The sequence below is a fragment of the Scyliorhinus canicula genome, chromosome 18 (genome assembly GCF_902713615.1).
Source record: "Scyliorhinus canicula chromosome 18, sScyCan1.1, whole genome shotgun sequence".
In the NCBI taxonomy this organism is placed as follows: Eukaryota; Metazoa; Chordata; class Chondrichthyes; order Carcharhiniformes; family Scyliorhinidae; genus Scyliorhinus; species Scyliorhinus canicula.
Genome location: NC_052163.1, coordinates 79,173,594 through 79,190,141, shown reverse-complemented (window position 1 = coordinate 79,190,141; position 16,548 = coordinate 79,173,594). Strand labels below are relative to the sequence as shown.

Sequence of the window (16,548 nt, the reverse complement as noted above, 5' to 3'; positions counted from 1 at the left end):
CACCTGCGACAGGTGGTGCTGTTTATGTAGGTTAGAGAAAGCAGCGGCACGTCAATACGGAAGAACATTAAATGTGTCCATTAGGGAGGAGATCCTCTGGAAGGAGGTTAGATTTAAAGGATGACTTGCTCTCCCTATCCCACTCCCCCCCCCTGAAACCCTGGCCTACCATCTCCAGTCAATGACTGACTCCAGCCTCAGTGGGAAACCCATCTGCCAGCAATGATCCCAGCAATGTCACCAATTTGGGGACTGAATTGAACTTCATTAGTTTCCTGCTGCTACCGGCTGGGTGGGTGGGTAGTGCCAGTCAGAGGCTGCCTCCAGCAAAATCTCTGAGAAGTCAGATCACATCAGCCTCAACATGAGATACTCTCACTTTGCTCCCAAACCCGCTTCCAGATTTATCTCTGTGGAACCAGAAAATAGTTAACCTGTAGGACGCAATCTACCGGCCAAGCTGCACCCGAATAGCAGCACGTCGCAGCACGACATGGCCAGTAAATGCTGGGAGACTCCCAGGATTAACCCGGCTCGCCATGCCTCAGGAGATCTAACGTGATCTCACGAGACATTGCGATGTGAAGACTGCCCGCCCATTGTGGGCAGGATCACTTTTTGGCAAATCTGCATAATAGAGCGAGACAGCTAGTCTCATTCTAATATTCAGTTCCCTGAGGTGACCAAAGCTTTGGGATCTATCCCATTTCTCTTGGAGACCTCGACAAGGGCCGTTCACTGCTGGTCTCCACAAACGGCGACCAGATGGAACGGCACTTGTGCGGGTCTCCCAAGGGGTCAGAGGTCCCCACGTGCTTGCCCTTTGGGCAGGGTAGCATCCTGGCACTGCTGGTGCCAGCCTGGCACCCTGGCATTGCCTCTTGGGTGCCAGCCTGGCACTGCCAATGTGCCAAGCTGGCATTTTGTGTACGTGGGGCTCGGGCCAGGGGTTTGCCCTGCGTGGGTGTGAGGTGGGGGTAGAAGTGGCGTCCCAATCTCTCTCTGCACTGAGGACATTTGGCAAGCGGGGCTCCTCAGTGCAGGGAACGGGACAAAGGGTAGCCTTGGCTGTGCATTCCCCACTGAGGCCCCGTATCTAAGTCCCGTTAGATAGGTCGTGTTTCTCAGCACTGCGAGTGCCGGGAAACACGCAGTTAAATATACTCGTTATGGAACTTAGTTCCCATTTGGTTCAATCGTGCTTGCAGACTCCATACTACACCCAAAAAAACACATAATCAGTTGGGAGAGGCAAAAAGAGCAAATAAAAAAACCCATGTCAATTTGGGGAAGCAAATCTTGGAGATTCCTCCAGGACCTCAGTTAATTGAAATTAATCCATGAGATCCCTCTGGCCCTGATAATTCTCCCAGCACCGAGCTCTTGTATCAGGTGATCTCCATCTGAAAAGGAACCAGGTAAAGCTCTTGGGTGAAGCAATTCAGCAAATCAGTGTTAGAACCATAGAATACCTACAGTGCCAAAGGAGGCCATTCGGCCTATCAACTCTGCACCAACCCTCTGAAAGAGGACCCTACCGAGGCCTGCTCCCTCACCCTATTCCTGTATCCCCATAACCCCACCTAACCTGAACATCTTTTAAAAAAAAAAAAATTTAGATTACCCAATTATTGTTTCCAATTAAGGGGCAATTTAGCGTGGCCAATCCACCTAGCCTGCACATCTTTGGGTTGTGGGGGCGAAACCCACACAGACACGGGGAGAATGTGCAAACTCCACACGGACAGTGACCCAGAGCGAGGATCGAACCTGGGACCTCAGCGCCGTGAGGCAGTTGTGCTAACCACTCGGCCACCGTGCGGCCCTCTAACCTGAACATCTTTGGACACTAAGGAGCAATTCAACATGACCAATCCACCTAACCTGCACATATGCGATGGGGCAGGTAGTATTGAGGAAGCAGGGAGGCTGCATAAGGACTTGGACAGGCTAGGAGAGTGGACAAATAAGTGGCAGTGGAATACAATGTGGAAAGGTTTGAGATTATGTACTTTTGGGAGGAAGAATGGAGGCATAGACTATTTTCTAAATGGGAAAAGGTTCAGGAAGTCAGAAGCACAAAGGGACTTGGGAGTCCGAGTTCAAAATTCTCTTCAGATTAACTGCAGGTTCAGTCGGCTGTTGGGAAGGGACATGCAATGTTAGCATTCATTTCGAAAGGGCTACAATACAAGACCAGGGATGTACTTCTGAGGCTGTACAATGCTCTGGTCAGAGTATTTGGAGCACTGTGAGCAGTTTTGGGCCCTCTATCTAAGGAAGGGTCTGCTGGCCTTGGAAAGGGTCCAGATGAGGTTCACAGGAATGATCCCTGGAATGAAGAGCTTGTCGTATGAGGAACGGCTCAGGACTTTGGATCTGTACTCATTGGAGTTTAGAAGGATGAGGGAGGATCTTATTGAAACTTACAGGATACTGAGAGGCGGAGATAAAGTGGACGTGGAGAGGATGTTTCCACTAGTTGGAAAATCTAGAATCCAAGGCCACAGCCTCAGACTGAAGGGACAATCCTTTAAAACTGAGATGAGGAGGTATTTCTTCAGCCAGAGGGTGGTGAATCTGTGGAACTCTTTGCCGTAGAAGGCTGTGGGGGCAAAACCACTGAGTGTCTTTAAGTCAGAGATAGATAGGTTCTTGATTGATAAGGGGATCCGGAGTTATGGGGAGAAGGCAGGACAATGGGGCTGAGAAACATATCAGCCACGATTGAATGGCAGAGCTGACTCGATGGGTCGAATGGCCTAATTATGCCTCTATGCCTTTTGGTCTTCTGATCTTTGAACTGTGGGAGGAAACCGGAGCACCTGGAGGGAACCCAGACAGACACAGGAAAAATGTGCAAGCTCCACACAGAAAGTCAGCCAAGACTGCAAATGAACCCCAGTCCCTGATGCTGTGAGGCAGCACCGTTAACCACTGTGCCATTAATTAATAAGCTAAGCAACTGCTCCACAATGTCACCCCACATCTATGCTTTTAGCTTATTTTGATAACTAAGGCGGTTTAAACTGGGAATTAATCTAATGACCCTTCTCCACACACTTTCCAAAGCTGCAATATCACATATTGATCAATATAGTTACCAGTCATTGTTTATTTGCAAACATTGGTCATACTCCATCTCACTGCCCTATGACTGTCAGCACAAGAAACTACAGGTCTACTTTAAGCTACACTTATATCAGACACTAGTCACAGAGCTGTTCTGTACGTCATATGAATTTTACCAGGTTCTCCAACAAATAATTCCCCTGGGGCTACCTAAAATGGTTCTTCATCAGCTGAGCAATCAGCTAGAATTCCCTTCCTTACCAATTCTATTTGATTACCGAGCAAAGCAGAAAATGCTGCAAACTCTTCAGATAGGTCACTATTAAACTTGGCTCCATGCGTACGTTGACTAACTGTATTTTGCCCGTTTCAAATGGCTTGCTATGTTAGATTGAAGGGAGTCTGCATTTGAGTGTATAGCAAAGTATAGCAGTGTTGCAGACATTCCCTTATACTGGTTAACATCCGGACAGTTAGAACAAATTAATTCCTACACTGCAGAAAGAGGCCATTCGGCCAATCATGTCTGTACCAACCCTGCACCCAACCATGGCCCACTTCCCCGCCCTATCTCTGCAACATCAGAACCCCACCTAACCTGCACATCTTTAGACACTAAGAGGCAATTTATCATGAAACCACCTAACCTGCACATCTTTGGACTGTTGGAGTAAAAACAGGAGAACCCGGAGGAAACCTACGCAGACACAGGGAGAATGTAAAATGCCACATAGTCAGTCAGCCAAGATCGGAATTGAATCCGGGTCCCTGGCACTGTGAGGCAGCAGAGCTAACCACTGTGCCGACCGTTGAAGTTCATACTTTGCTATTTGAATAGTTAAGTATCTGAGTGTGCCTCATTTAGAGCAGATTCAGGCAGAAGACCTTCCGTTCATATAGTCCCTCCCTATCCACAACACTCCCCTGGCTGTAAAACAAAAAGAACTTGCAATCACAGGACCTCCTGAACTACCTTACATCCAATAAAATGGTTTTGAAATGCAGTCATTGATGTAAAATGGGAAAGCAGCCAATTTGGTGCTGCAAATTGCAAACGGTAATGAGACAAATGACCAGATCATTTGTTATAGTGATATTAGCTGAGAGGTATGAATATAGGCATTGGGGAGAATTCCCCGTTCTTCTTCAAATGGTGTCATGTGACCTTTCACTGCCCGAGGGGATTAACATCTCATTGGAAATTGGGCATGATTCAACGGACTCAAGTTTTCCTCGGCGGCTGCAGCCATCTTTGTTGGCCTCAGGGAGTTTCTCCCTGCCAAGGCGACACTTAGAGGCTCCTTGCAGATCAGGGTGCCATTTTGGTAGGCTCCCCCCGACCTCCCCGCCACACATTTCAGGTTCCCCTGCTCTTTAGACCCCGCCCTCTCGTCCCACCAACCTTGGGGAGGACCCCAGAACTTCCTCGCAACTCCCTCTACCTGGCAAGGCCCTCCACCCCCCCCCCCCCCACCCCCCCACCCACCCACCCAAGTCCAAACTCTAGCAGTGTCAACCTGGCACCTGGGCACCCTAGCACTGCCAGCCTGGTAGTTCACCTGGCACCCTGGCTGTGCCACCAGGTCCCATGGCAGTGCAGGGGCACTGCCAGTGTGCACAGATGCCAGAGGGAGTGCCAGGGTACCACCCTACCTAGTCCTCGACCACCTGCTGGTCTCCATTGGCCTGGGAGACCCTCCCACCCGAGGTGCCATTGCCACTAGTTCACGTTTGTGTGCACCAGTACTAAACTGCTCCCTGGAAAGATCTCCCAGGCACAGCCGGTGCATCCCGCCCACTGTTCTGGTATGTTAATGAGCCATGAGGCCCAGTTAAATATTCAGATCTGCACTTCGCCCAACGAGGACGAGATCCAGATGGCAGTGGCCGCGGAGTGCGATTCGCCTGTTGCGGCCAAATCCAGCAATTCAGCGCTCCCTCCGTAATACACTACTGTGTCAGTTTATAAATCGTGCTAGGTTGCTGTGGCAGGACTTGAGCCCACAGTGCTTCACTTTAGAGGGAAGAGTGATAACGTGCACAACCTTAATCTCTGCATTGAGGAACATTCAACTGGGCTTCTTTGCAGAGTCAGTTTAAAATGAGAACTCAATAGATTCAAGCTTTGTACTTTCCAACAGCATATTTTGTTTGGGGTGTCTTTCAGCAGTGAGTACTGTCTCAATGTGACTTTGACTGCAGTCACTGACATAAGAGGTCATTACTGCCTTTGATTTTGTATTGGTAAAGAAGTTGAAAGCTAACATCTGCTTCCCTGCCTTACACTTCAAAGAAAGTTTGGACTTTGTTGAAGGCTTTGCGATGTGAGCTATTTTCTCGAGAGAGATCTTGCTGCTTCGCGGGTAGCTGCATCAATTAATAATTTTTCCTGCAGGAAAAAGATAAAGAGAGTCGAATCAGTAAAGAAATTGTAGAAACAGGAAGCAAATTAATTGCCTTAGATATCTTCTTATTTTTGGAATTTTGTCTTTCTTCAGTGCCCAGTATTTAGAGCAATCTCAACAATCTCTGTGGAGTTTCTAACACCTAAGGGAACTGTATTCTTACCAGTTTAATTCAGATCTCACTGAGATGAGCCTGCAGCTCAACTTTCAGCATGAATTAACCATTAATATGGTGTGTAATAGCTATATTGAGAGCGTATGAGTGTCTTTGCCTGGGATTGGAGCCGAGACAAAGCATTAAAGTAACAAGCCCGAGGCACTCAGCACCAAACTTGAGTTTTGTTGCAGCAACTGATGGTTAACATTGGTCCCAACCTCTTCGATTAACTTTGGTAGATTTGTAAGCAGTTACCAGAGGCAGTTCCTCTGGCATGCTGAATGGGCATTGGACCGGCATTGTGGATTGAGCATCAGAAATCAGAAACCTTTGCACTTAAGGGGATGGGAGAGAAGTATGCAAGGGGGAAAGGAATAGAAGAATGTACAGACAAAGTGGATGATCACAGTATCTCCGAATTGTTACAGCACAGAAGGAGGCCATTTGGCCCATTGTGTCTGCATATGGGGTGGAAGTGGGCATTGTACACCGACATGCACCTCTTGAGACTAACTGCTTCTGTGCTGCAAATTCTATAACAATGATTAATTTTGATTATATTTGCGATTGTCATTCTGCAGTTACATATTCTCCTGGTGAAGGAATTTCGCAGCCCTCTCTTTTTGGGGAACTTTCCCCTCGAGTTACCTCCTTCAGGATATTAAGTTGAAATTATTTGGAAGGACTTGACCACGCATCAATTGATTTTAATCATCCCATTCTCTTTGAGCCTCTATTTGCACTTGGAGAATGATAATATGTTGAACTATCACCTCTTTCACTCTTCCCTTCCTTCTTATCTCACGATGTTCCCTCGTCTCCTCTGGCTGGGAACACACAGACAAAGGTTTCTCTCTGGTATCTCATCCAAGTCACCAGTGTCTATCAGTGGACTTTTGTAAAGTCCAATAGTCAAGCCTAGTCTTTTCCTCACCTGCTATCTACATGTGTCTGTTTACATGTCTGTTTGCCACTAGCGATTAAACCACCAGCTTAAGCATTCATTCCCTTCAGCACTGCCACGCAATGGCAGCAGTGTGTACCATCTACAAGATGAACTGCAGAAACTCACCAAGGATCCTTCGCAGCATCTTCAAAACCTGTGACCCCTACCACATAGAAGGACAAGGGCAGATGCATGGGAACACCACCACCTGCAAGTTCCCTCTACTAGTCTAACGCCATCCTGACTTGGAAATATATCACTGTTCCTTCACTGTCGCCAGGTCAAAATTCTGGAACTCCCTTCCTAACAGCACACCCCAGGGACTGCAGTCGTTCAATAAGGCAGCTCACTACCATCTTCTTAAGGGCAATTAGGGTGCTGGCCTAGCCAGCCTTGCCCACATCCCATGAAATAATATAAAGAAAAGGTTCCCAACTGACACTTGTCCGTCCCTGTTCCTGCTGCTCCTTGGCATTGCAAGGTGAAGGGTGTTGCCAGCTGTGTGAATAGTCCTCAAGATGAAGTTGGAGGGTTTTGAAGTATAGCCTCCTTTCTGCTCTTACCCATGGAAGGCCTTGATCTTGCCTGAAGCCTTTAGTGGGATTTAAGTTGATGTCTTCAGGGCTTTTCTTTCCTTTTAATATAGTGACAATCCAATCATTCAGCCACAGAGTAAAACCTGAAGGGGATAACTGGTGGGGTCCTACTTGTAGGTGGAAATTCCGAATGGCCAAGGTGATAGCAAGGTCAGGAATGGTACTTAACTTTTGCAGAATGGCATGTGGTCAAATTTAACATCTTTGATCGTTTATCCCTTTTGGTTTTGCAGGTGTGCATGTCTTCGGACTCTGCGCTACGGCCCTTGTGACTGACATCATTCAGCTGGCAACTGGCTACCATGCTCCCTTCTTTCTAACAGTGTGTAAGCCGAACTACACCCTCCATGGCATCTCATGTGACAACAACCCATACATCACAAAGGATATCTGCTCTGGTTCAGACCATCACGCCATCGTCTCCGCAAGGTAACTGCTTTAAACTCAAGCCTCAGGATTTAGGCCTTGCTAATGCTCATTCTATAGTGGTCATGTGGCGCAACAGATAATCTCCCAGCCTCTGGGCCAAAGTCCTGGGATCAGGTCTCATCCCTTCACATCCCTTGATGGCCGAGGAAGGTGCGTTCATAACACGGTCAAAAAGGTTGACCGTCAACCTGTAAATCTTTCCAATATAGGCCCAAAGGCAGGTGGTAAGAGTAGGAGAGATTCCTGGTCAGTTATGTAATTGAAAGAACATTGGAGCCTTCACCATCACTCTCCAGAGCTCCAGACTACAGCAAGCAGTTAAAGATGTACATTGTCACAGCAACTCGGACATCCCGAGTGATATAATAATATTTAATTATTGTCACAAGTAGGCTTACATTAACACTGCAATGAAGTTACTGTGAAAATCCTCTAGTTGCCACATTCCGATGCCTGTTCGGGTACACGGAGGGAGAATTTAGAATGTCCAATTCACCGAACAAGCACATCTTTCAGGACTTATGGGAGGGAACCGGAGCACCTGGAGGAAACCCATGCAGACACAGGGGAGAACGTGCAGACTCTACACAGACAGTGACCCAAGCTGGGAATCGAACCTGGGACCCTGGCGCTGTGAAGCAGCAATGCTAACCACTGTGATACCGTGCCCATCGACGTTGTCCTTTCCTTGTTTCCCTGTGAACTTCCTCTGTTTAGAAACATATGAAATAGAAGCAGGACTAGGCTGTTTGGCTGCATGAGCCTGCTTAGCCATTCAATGTGATCATGGCTGATCCTCCGTCTCAATACCATACTCCCACGCTCTCCCCATACCCCTTGTCACCTTTAGAGTTTGATGTGACTGAGTTGCTCACTAGCCTATTAAGCCTCTTTTTCGGAATCATGGAAAACTCATGATGCAGAAAAGAGGCCATTTGGCCCATTGTATCCCTGAAGAATCACCGAGCCTAACCCACCTTTCCACATTATGTCTGTAGCCCTACAGGCCTCAGCTTCTCAGGTAGACGTCCTGTAACATTTTGAACTGAGGTGAGAGTTTCTGCCTCCACCACCCTTTCAGGTCACAAGTTCCAGCTCCCTACTGCCCCCTGCCTGAAAAAAATCTTTCCTCATCTCCCATCTACGCCTTCTACCAATTACTTCAATTGATTCAAATAACACAATGATGCAGTCACTAAAAAAGTAATATCAATTCACAAATGATTATTCTTGTTCTTAGAGGCATAACCTTGAGTACAAACCAAAGGAAAGGCACTTTCAGACATTTTACACTTTGAAAGATGTGTCCTCCTTTGATATTCAGCCAACAAAGCTCCCTGATATGTTCACAAGATTGGCAACAAAAGGGAAATTCTATTTTGGGTTGTGTTTTCTTACCAAATGCAAAATAATGGTCTGATTTGGATTTTTTTTGTGCCAGTTGTAAAAGTGCAGAGGATGTACAATTGTCGGCAAAGGGGTCTCGAGAACCCATTCGAGAGGGCAACATTGCCACCTTAACCCACGAACTTTGACCCACCCAAACTGAAATGACATTTAGCTACTTCTACATTCCACTCTGCTGTACCACAAACTAATGTTCATGGGGGTTTGGGGGGGGGGGGTTCTCTCCCAGGATTTTCTGGCAAAAGGCAGCACCTGAGATAGCAACAGATGTGTCCTCCAGTGTCCAGTGTAGGGAGTTTGCCTAGTCAAGATCTTCACTTGCTTTGATTACTTATCAGATGAGGCCTTCAATAGATGACTTGCTCAGAACTTTATGACCTTGGATTTTCCTGGAGACCACTTGTGGAGTCCTGCTTGCGGTTTGGGATCTTATTGGAGGTTTACTTCCTTGCTGCAACCCCATGGGCTAGTGTGTGGTCAATTCCAGCCCCACCTGACCCGGAGTCGCGACACAATTGAAATTAATAAATATTTCTTAGAAAAACACCCGGTAGCACACAGTGGCCAGCACAGTTGCTTCACAGCTCCAGGGTCCCAGGTTCGATTCCTGGCTGGGTCACTGTCTGTGCAGAGTCTGCACTTTCTCCCCGTGTCTGCGTGGGTTTCCTTCAGGTGCTCCGGTTTCCTCCCACAGTCCAAAGATGTGCAGGTTAGGTGGACTGGCCATGATAAATTGTCCTTAGTGTCCAAAAAAAGGTTGGCTGGGATTACTGGGTTACGGGGATGGGGTGGATGGGTGAGGTTACTGGGTCACGGGATCGTATGGAGTTGTGGGCTTAGGAGGGTGCTCTTTCCAAGGGCTGGTGCAGACTCGCTGGGCCGAATGCCCTACTTCTGCACTTTAAATTCTATGATTCTATGATCCTTTGATTCTTTGCGGCCTAATAACTACAGTCACCGGGTTTGTAAATTTAAACACAATTAAGTTTATTAATAACAATAACTAGAATTAAATATGCAGCAACTACAACAGGTTAACTATTATCCAATTCCACCCTCCCCCCCCCCCACACTTAAACTTGTCCCACAGTCTATACACACACACACACAAGACAGACAAACACAGAGGGCAAAAGTGGGGGTAAAATAATAAGTAAAAGTAAAAGATAAGGGGCGCAATCTGCTAGCCATGTTGTGGCCCCGTTCTGCCAGGAGAGGCCTCTTCTGGGATCTAGCCTCCATGTCACGCCTTGCGAGATCTAACAGGATCTCGTGAGACATTGCAATCTGGATGTCGCCCATTGTGGGCAGGATCAGTATTTGGCCAATCTATATATTAGAGTGAGTAGCTAGTTTCAGTCTAATACTCAGCCCGCCTCATCTAATTGAGACTTTGGGATCTAACCCCTTCGCCTCAGAGACCTTCAGTGAGCACCGTTCAGTACTGGTTCCCACAAACAGGGACCATGAAGAATGGCACTGAGGGAGTTATCCCAGAGTATCTGAGGTCACTGGGTGGTTGGCATCTGGGCAGGGTAGCACCCTGGAACTGCTGCTGCCACCTGCCCTGATCTCCTCCTGCACTTAGAGGTTCTGGCGAACGGAGTTTCTCAGTGCAGGAAACAGTACTAAGTGTGGCCTCTGAGGGGCATTCCCCACTCGGGCCCTGGATTGCAACAGAGTTCGTTCAGTAGAATGGTCTTTCTTGGCGCTGTAAGCACCGGGAAACACCCGCTAAACGCGCTCGATATGGGACTCTGTTGCAATTCGATGAGATTGCGCCCAAGAGTCTTTGATTCAGATGGTTGTTTCCAGTACACGTTTCTTCAATCCAGACCTTCAGGTCAAGATTTCTGCTTTCCAGTCTGTAATGATTTTCACTGTGGGTTCATTCAGGTCTCTGCAGTTTCAGAAATACAGCAGCTATCCAGCTTTTCTGGAGAAAACATGAGGCAGAGAGAGAGAGAGTGAGCGACAGAGAGAGCAGATCCTTCTCCCTCAGGGTCCAAGTCTCAACTCACTTTCCTTAGGTCTCTGGAAATCATCCCAGTCAGACAGGACCCAATCACCACCTGTTACCGGGCAGAATACAGCCAATTCATTGTTTCAGCAATAGGGAACTGAGCCTCTGGGAAACACAAAACTCCAGAAATTACATTTGGCAATATTCCTGGTTGTAATGTGAACAATTTATTTACCAATTGTTGTTGGAATTTGGAGGTCATCATTTATTCCCACTCACCATTGCCCTGCAAAGGACACCAAAGCAGAAATTCCCTGCCCCCTCTTTTGCTGAAAGCTTCGAGCCAATCAGAGGCCACAGCTCTCCTGGAGCAGTGGCAGCTGATGGGAGTGCATCCATTAGAGATCCGAGATCAAGAAGGGACCCAGGCCAATGATGATTGAGAGTAGGAAGGGGGTTGATGGGCAAGGGGATAAAACGGGAGGGATCAGAGGCAACGGTAGGATGTGGCTTTCAGCAGAACCCTCCCCCTTTCCCAATGCATTCCCCCAATCAGGTACTGAGTGCCTTTGAATGAGGGACCTCCCCGCCCCTTTCGCCCTGCCCCAACCCACCACACCCACACAGCAACCCACAAACAAACCCAACGGGATCACCCAAACCTGACACATTAGTTCTCCTGAAGACCAACAAGATCACCTAGAGTTCCATTGTGCGTACAGTTCAACAGCTGAGCTAACCATCACCTGCTTCAAAAGGGTTGATTCAGCACATGTTAGTACTGGCACTCCAATCTCAATGCTTCCAGGTCCTCCTGTATTCCCTACAGTCAGCAGGGCCAGTTTCACAAAACACCTGTCCCCATATACCTGTCACCTGCAGCTGGATACCTGTGATTAAACTGCCTGACGCAAAACCGAGGAACATTGAGGTGTGAATAGGAGAGTAGGGAAATCTCAGCTGTCAACAGCTCGTGATTGTTAGCAAGTCAGGAAAACAAGTCACATTAGCAGACAAGAATTCTACCTTGACAACTCAGGAGCACCAGAGCCAAGATTATTAGAATTTTGTGAAATATCCAAATATTTGACAGTAAGAATAGGGACAAACACCAAACTAAATGTCTGCAGCCTCGACATGAGAGACAGCAAGGAATGTAACTGCTGTTATTAGATTAAACTCTGGTTGCCAGATAGCAGGGAATGATTGGAATATTAAGCAACTGGAAGCAGAGAAATCAGAGTCTAGCTATTAAAATACATTTGAATTCTTTGTGAATTGCGAATCCTTTTGGCATAGGGTAAAGATCTGACATGATTATAATGCACAAACAATCAAAACATCAGCGGGGTAGGTTACATAGATACATAGAAGATCGGAGCAGAAGGAGGCTTTTTGACCCTTCAAGCCTGCTCCACCATTCATCACGATCATGGCTGATCATGCAACTCAATAGCCTAATCCTGCTTTCTCCCCATAGCCTTTGATCCCATTCTCCTCAAGTGCTATATCCAACCGCCTCGTGCATATATTCAATCTTTTAGAATCAACTACTTCCGTGGTAATGAATTCCACAGGCTCACCACTCTTTGTGTGAAGAAATGTCTCCTTATCTCTGTCCAAAATGGTTTATCCTCAATTCTCAGACTATGACCCATGATTCTGGACACACCTATCATTGGTAATATCGTCCCTGCATCTACCCTGTGTAGTCCTGTTAGAATTTTATAAGTCTCTATGAGATCCCCCCCACCCCCCCTCATTCTTCTGAACTCCAGCGAGAATAATCCCAACCTAGTCAATCTCTCCTCATATGACAGTCCCGCCATTCCTTGAATCAGTCTGGTAAACGTTCACTGCACTCCTTCGAGAGCAAGAACAGGGACAGTCAATTGGTGCCTCAACCTTTAACCTTGGAAATACTGGGGCAGCACGGTGGCGCAGTGGGTTAGCTCTGCAGCCTCATGGCGCTGAGGTCCCAGCTTCGATCCTGGCTCTGAGTCACTCTCCACTCCACCGTGTGGAGTTTGCACATTCTCCCCGTGTTTGCGTGGGTTCCGCCCCCACAACCCAAAGATGTGCAGGCTAGATTGATTGGACACATTAAATTGCCCCTTAATTGGAAAAAAAATGAACTGGGTACACTAAATTTATTTTTTTTAAACTTGGAAATACTGCCTCAGAGACCTAAATTGAAAACTCAGAGTATTTTATAGATTTTTTTTAAAAATAAAGAAATGCTAATGATACTGGGAATCGTAGCTTTAAATTATGAGGCAAGATTGCATAAACCAGGCTTGTATAACCTTGAGTTTAGATTTGGAAAGATCTGGTTGAGATCCTCCAAGTATTAAAAAAATTCTCCAAGATGGGTACAGAGAAACAATTCCTTCTATGAGGAAATCAAGAACAAGGGTATATAATCTTAAAATCAGAGCCACGCCATTTAGGAGCGAGATAAGGAAGCACTTTTCCTCACAACAGGTAGTGAAAATCAGGGATATTTGACCCCAAAAGGGTCAATTGATGGTCAATTGGAGCATAGAGCAAATCCTTTCCTTCACAATATCTCAGCGGGTCATTGGTCTAGAGCAGGTTGAAGAGATAGTGTCGGATTGGGAGCCGTCAATCACAGTGGTTATGAGTGAATAGGACTTCCTGAGGGTTAGGGTATGGAAGAAGAGATTTGAATGCGCTCAAATTTATGGAGGGGGGTAAGACAGATGATCAACCAGAAGTCCATTGGAATAGCTAAGTCTAAAGGTAACAAGGGCAAGAATGAGACTTTCAGCTGCAAACAAGCTGAGGTAGGGGTTGACAAGGGTGATGTTATGGAGGTGGAAGCTCATTTCAGAGTCAAATCAGATGCCAATATTGCAAATGGTGTGGTTATAACCTTAGGAATGGGATGGGTGTCAATGATTAGGGAATGGAATTTGAAGCTGGGCCCAAAGACAATGGCATCTGTTTTTCCATAATTTAATTTTTAATATTAATAATCTTTATTGTCACAAGTAGGCTTACATTAACACTGCAATGAAGTTACTGTGAAAAGCCCCTAGTCGCCACATTCCGGCGCCTGTTCGGGTACACCGATGGAGAATTCAGAATGTCCAATCCACCTAACAAGCACGTCTTTCCAGACTTGTGGGCGGAAACTGGAGCACCTGGAGGAAACTCGCGCAGACACGGGGAGAACATGCAGACCCCGCACAGACAGTGGCCCAAGCCGGGAACCGAACCTGGGACCCTGGTGCTGTGAAGCCATTGTGCTAACCACTATGCTACCGTGCTGCCCAAATGGAGCACATTTCTGTTGATCCAGTATTGGTTATCAGCCAAGCAGTGGAACAATCCAGCTAATGGAGGGATTATATCAGGTGGTGTTGAGGTCGAGTTTTGTCGACTCAATACAGTGGCAACAGATTTCAGAGAGGTGCAGGAAGGAGGAGCAAGGACATGGGAGTTAATGGGTTTTGCAGAGAAAAATGAAGTTGAACGTAGGACAAGGAGCCATGTGTTGCTTCTTTTGGCAGGGTGGCAGGGAGGAATTTGTGATGATGGCAAACTTGAAGGAGAGATGAACGGTGAACATTATCAGCTAACATGGAATCGAGGGAGGGAGGGTGACTGGTCAGCAGTTTAGTGGGATTGGAAGTGGGTCTAGTGGCGAAGAAAAGCTCAAGGAGGGCATGAGGAGAGATGGAAGCTTCAGAAAGATGTTCGTTCAGATCGCGGACTATGGACAACCTGAGGGGACATTTAGCTCAGAGAAATGGGCAATATTTCATCAGCGATTATCCCACATGAATTTGATTGCAATGAGTGGACATCCTAATTATTCCAGCCACCTATTAGGAGGCATGTTGAAGTGATTGAGAATCTCTTACATTGTGAGATATTTAATTGGTGAGTTGTGCCATATAATTTGGAGACCACATCTGTTCCTTTTTCACCTTGGCAGTGTGACCCAGCTTCACTTCAGTATGAATAGTAATGACTGCATTTGCATACTCATGCCAGTAGCTTATTTATCATGTACACTGCAAGGGATTTCCGCAAGTTTATTCACTTGTCAGAGAATAGTACCTTGCATGATTAAAGAGAATTGATTTTCATTTGATTTCTCATTCCGTCAAATAAAAACTGCAACAGTAAAAACTCCTTTTTATGTGTAGCCTGAGTTGCAGCCATGGCCAGTGAGATCAATGCTGTTGCACAGTGGATATGCTTCTGTCCCATGGTAGTGCTAATTCATCTGCATAAAGCGCCTTCATCTCCTCTATGTTAACAGCCCAGTTCCTTGAATCGGCAAGAGCTTAGCGCTCGTTTAGCACGTTTTTCAGCCATTGCTTTTCTCACAGCCTATTTCACTGTGGCATCTAGGAGGCTATTCTGTACCATATCAGGATACGAGAGCTTGAAATCTCAATGACTGAATTAATGAAAAGTAAACTGAGAATCCTTAAGAGATGCAATTCAACACTCGGAAATGAATAAAGAATAGCTTGTGTATGTTTCATTGCATCCAATGATCATGGGCGGAGTTCTCTGTTCATTGGGAATCCCTTTTCCCGCTGGCAGTGCACCTAGTGCACCCCCTTCTGTGGGCTTCCCATTGACAAGTTGCAGGAGAATGGAACCCCGCCGGCACCGAACGACACGCCATCAAAAAACTCAGGGCTGGGGGAACAAATCCCACCCATATTTTGAGGTTATGTTAAATGACTCAAGGAGTTCTTTTTAAATAATCTCTTAGTTTTGTTTATTTAAGGGAGCAGTGGGAAAATGTTAGCCATCATTGGGTGTGGGAGGGGCATGTTTGAGAGCAGCTGGTCTTTTCCTCATTCTTGTAAGTCCACTTGCTATGTTACGAAGAAAAGTTGCATACATTAGCCGTGTATTCTCTCAAGTGTGATGGTGCGTTCTGGTTCATTCAGGGAACCTGCACTGCAATGGCATCATCCTGCTCTATGCATGTTGTAGTCTGCAGCTCTGGATAGTGATGGTGGAGGCATCAACATTCATTCCATCACATGGCTGACCAGGAATTTCTCCCGCGCTTACCGTCTGCCACTTCCGTGTGTTTGGAAGGATTTACAATTTGTTACCTGTGCTGTTTGGCCGCGTTATGAACCCACTTTCCTTGGCCGTCAAGTCTCAGGGGTGGTACTTGAACCCGGAGCTCTGGCTCAGAGGCAGGGACGCTACCCACAAGACCGCACCTCCACATTACCAAAGCTGTAAATGAGGTGTGATTATATGAGGATAAATGGAGAGAAACTGTTTATTCTAATTGTAATAAAGGGGCATAATCTTAAAATGGAGCTAGGTTGTTCAGGAAACACTCTTTTACAAAAGGGGTAGGAGAAATCTGGAACTTTCGCTCCTCCCAAAAAAGCTATTGAGTCTGGGGAGGTCAGTTGAAAATTTCAAAACAGAGTTTGATGATTTCTATGGAACCAAAGTGGGCAATTAGTTATAAGATCTGGATCACCTAACTAAGTGGTAGGAAAGGCTCCTCCAATTGTTGAAAGGCCTCTGTCCACTCCTATTTTCCTTTGTATCTGAGG

General features: G+C 46.5%; 1 protein-coding gene across 3 annotated transcripts in view; it reads left to right on the top strand.

Annotated features, from left to right (window-relative positions):
* Positions 1-16,548, top strand: part of plppr3a (phospholipid phosphatase related 3a) — a 120,921-nt gene that overhangs the window by 87,547 nt on the left and 16,826 nt on the right. For all 3 annotated transcript variants that reach the window (XM_038777324.1, XM_038777322.1, XM_038777325.1), the window contains exon 5: positions 7,410-7,605. In XM_038777324.1, the coding sequence (XP_038633252.1) occupies positions 7,410-7,605 (196 nt within the window). The remainder of the gene's footprint in view (positions 1-7,409; positions 7,606-16,548) is intronic.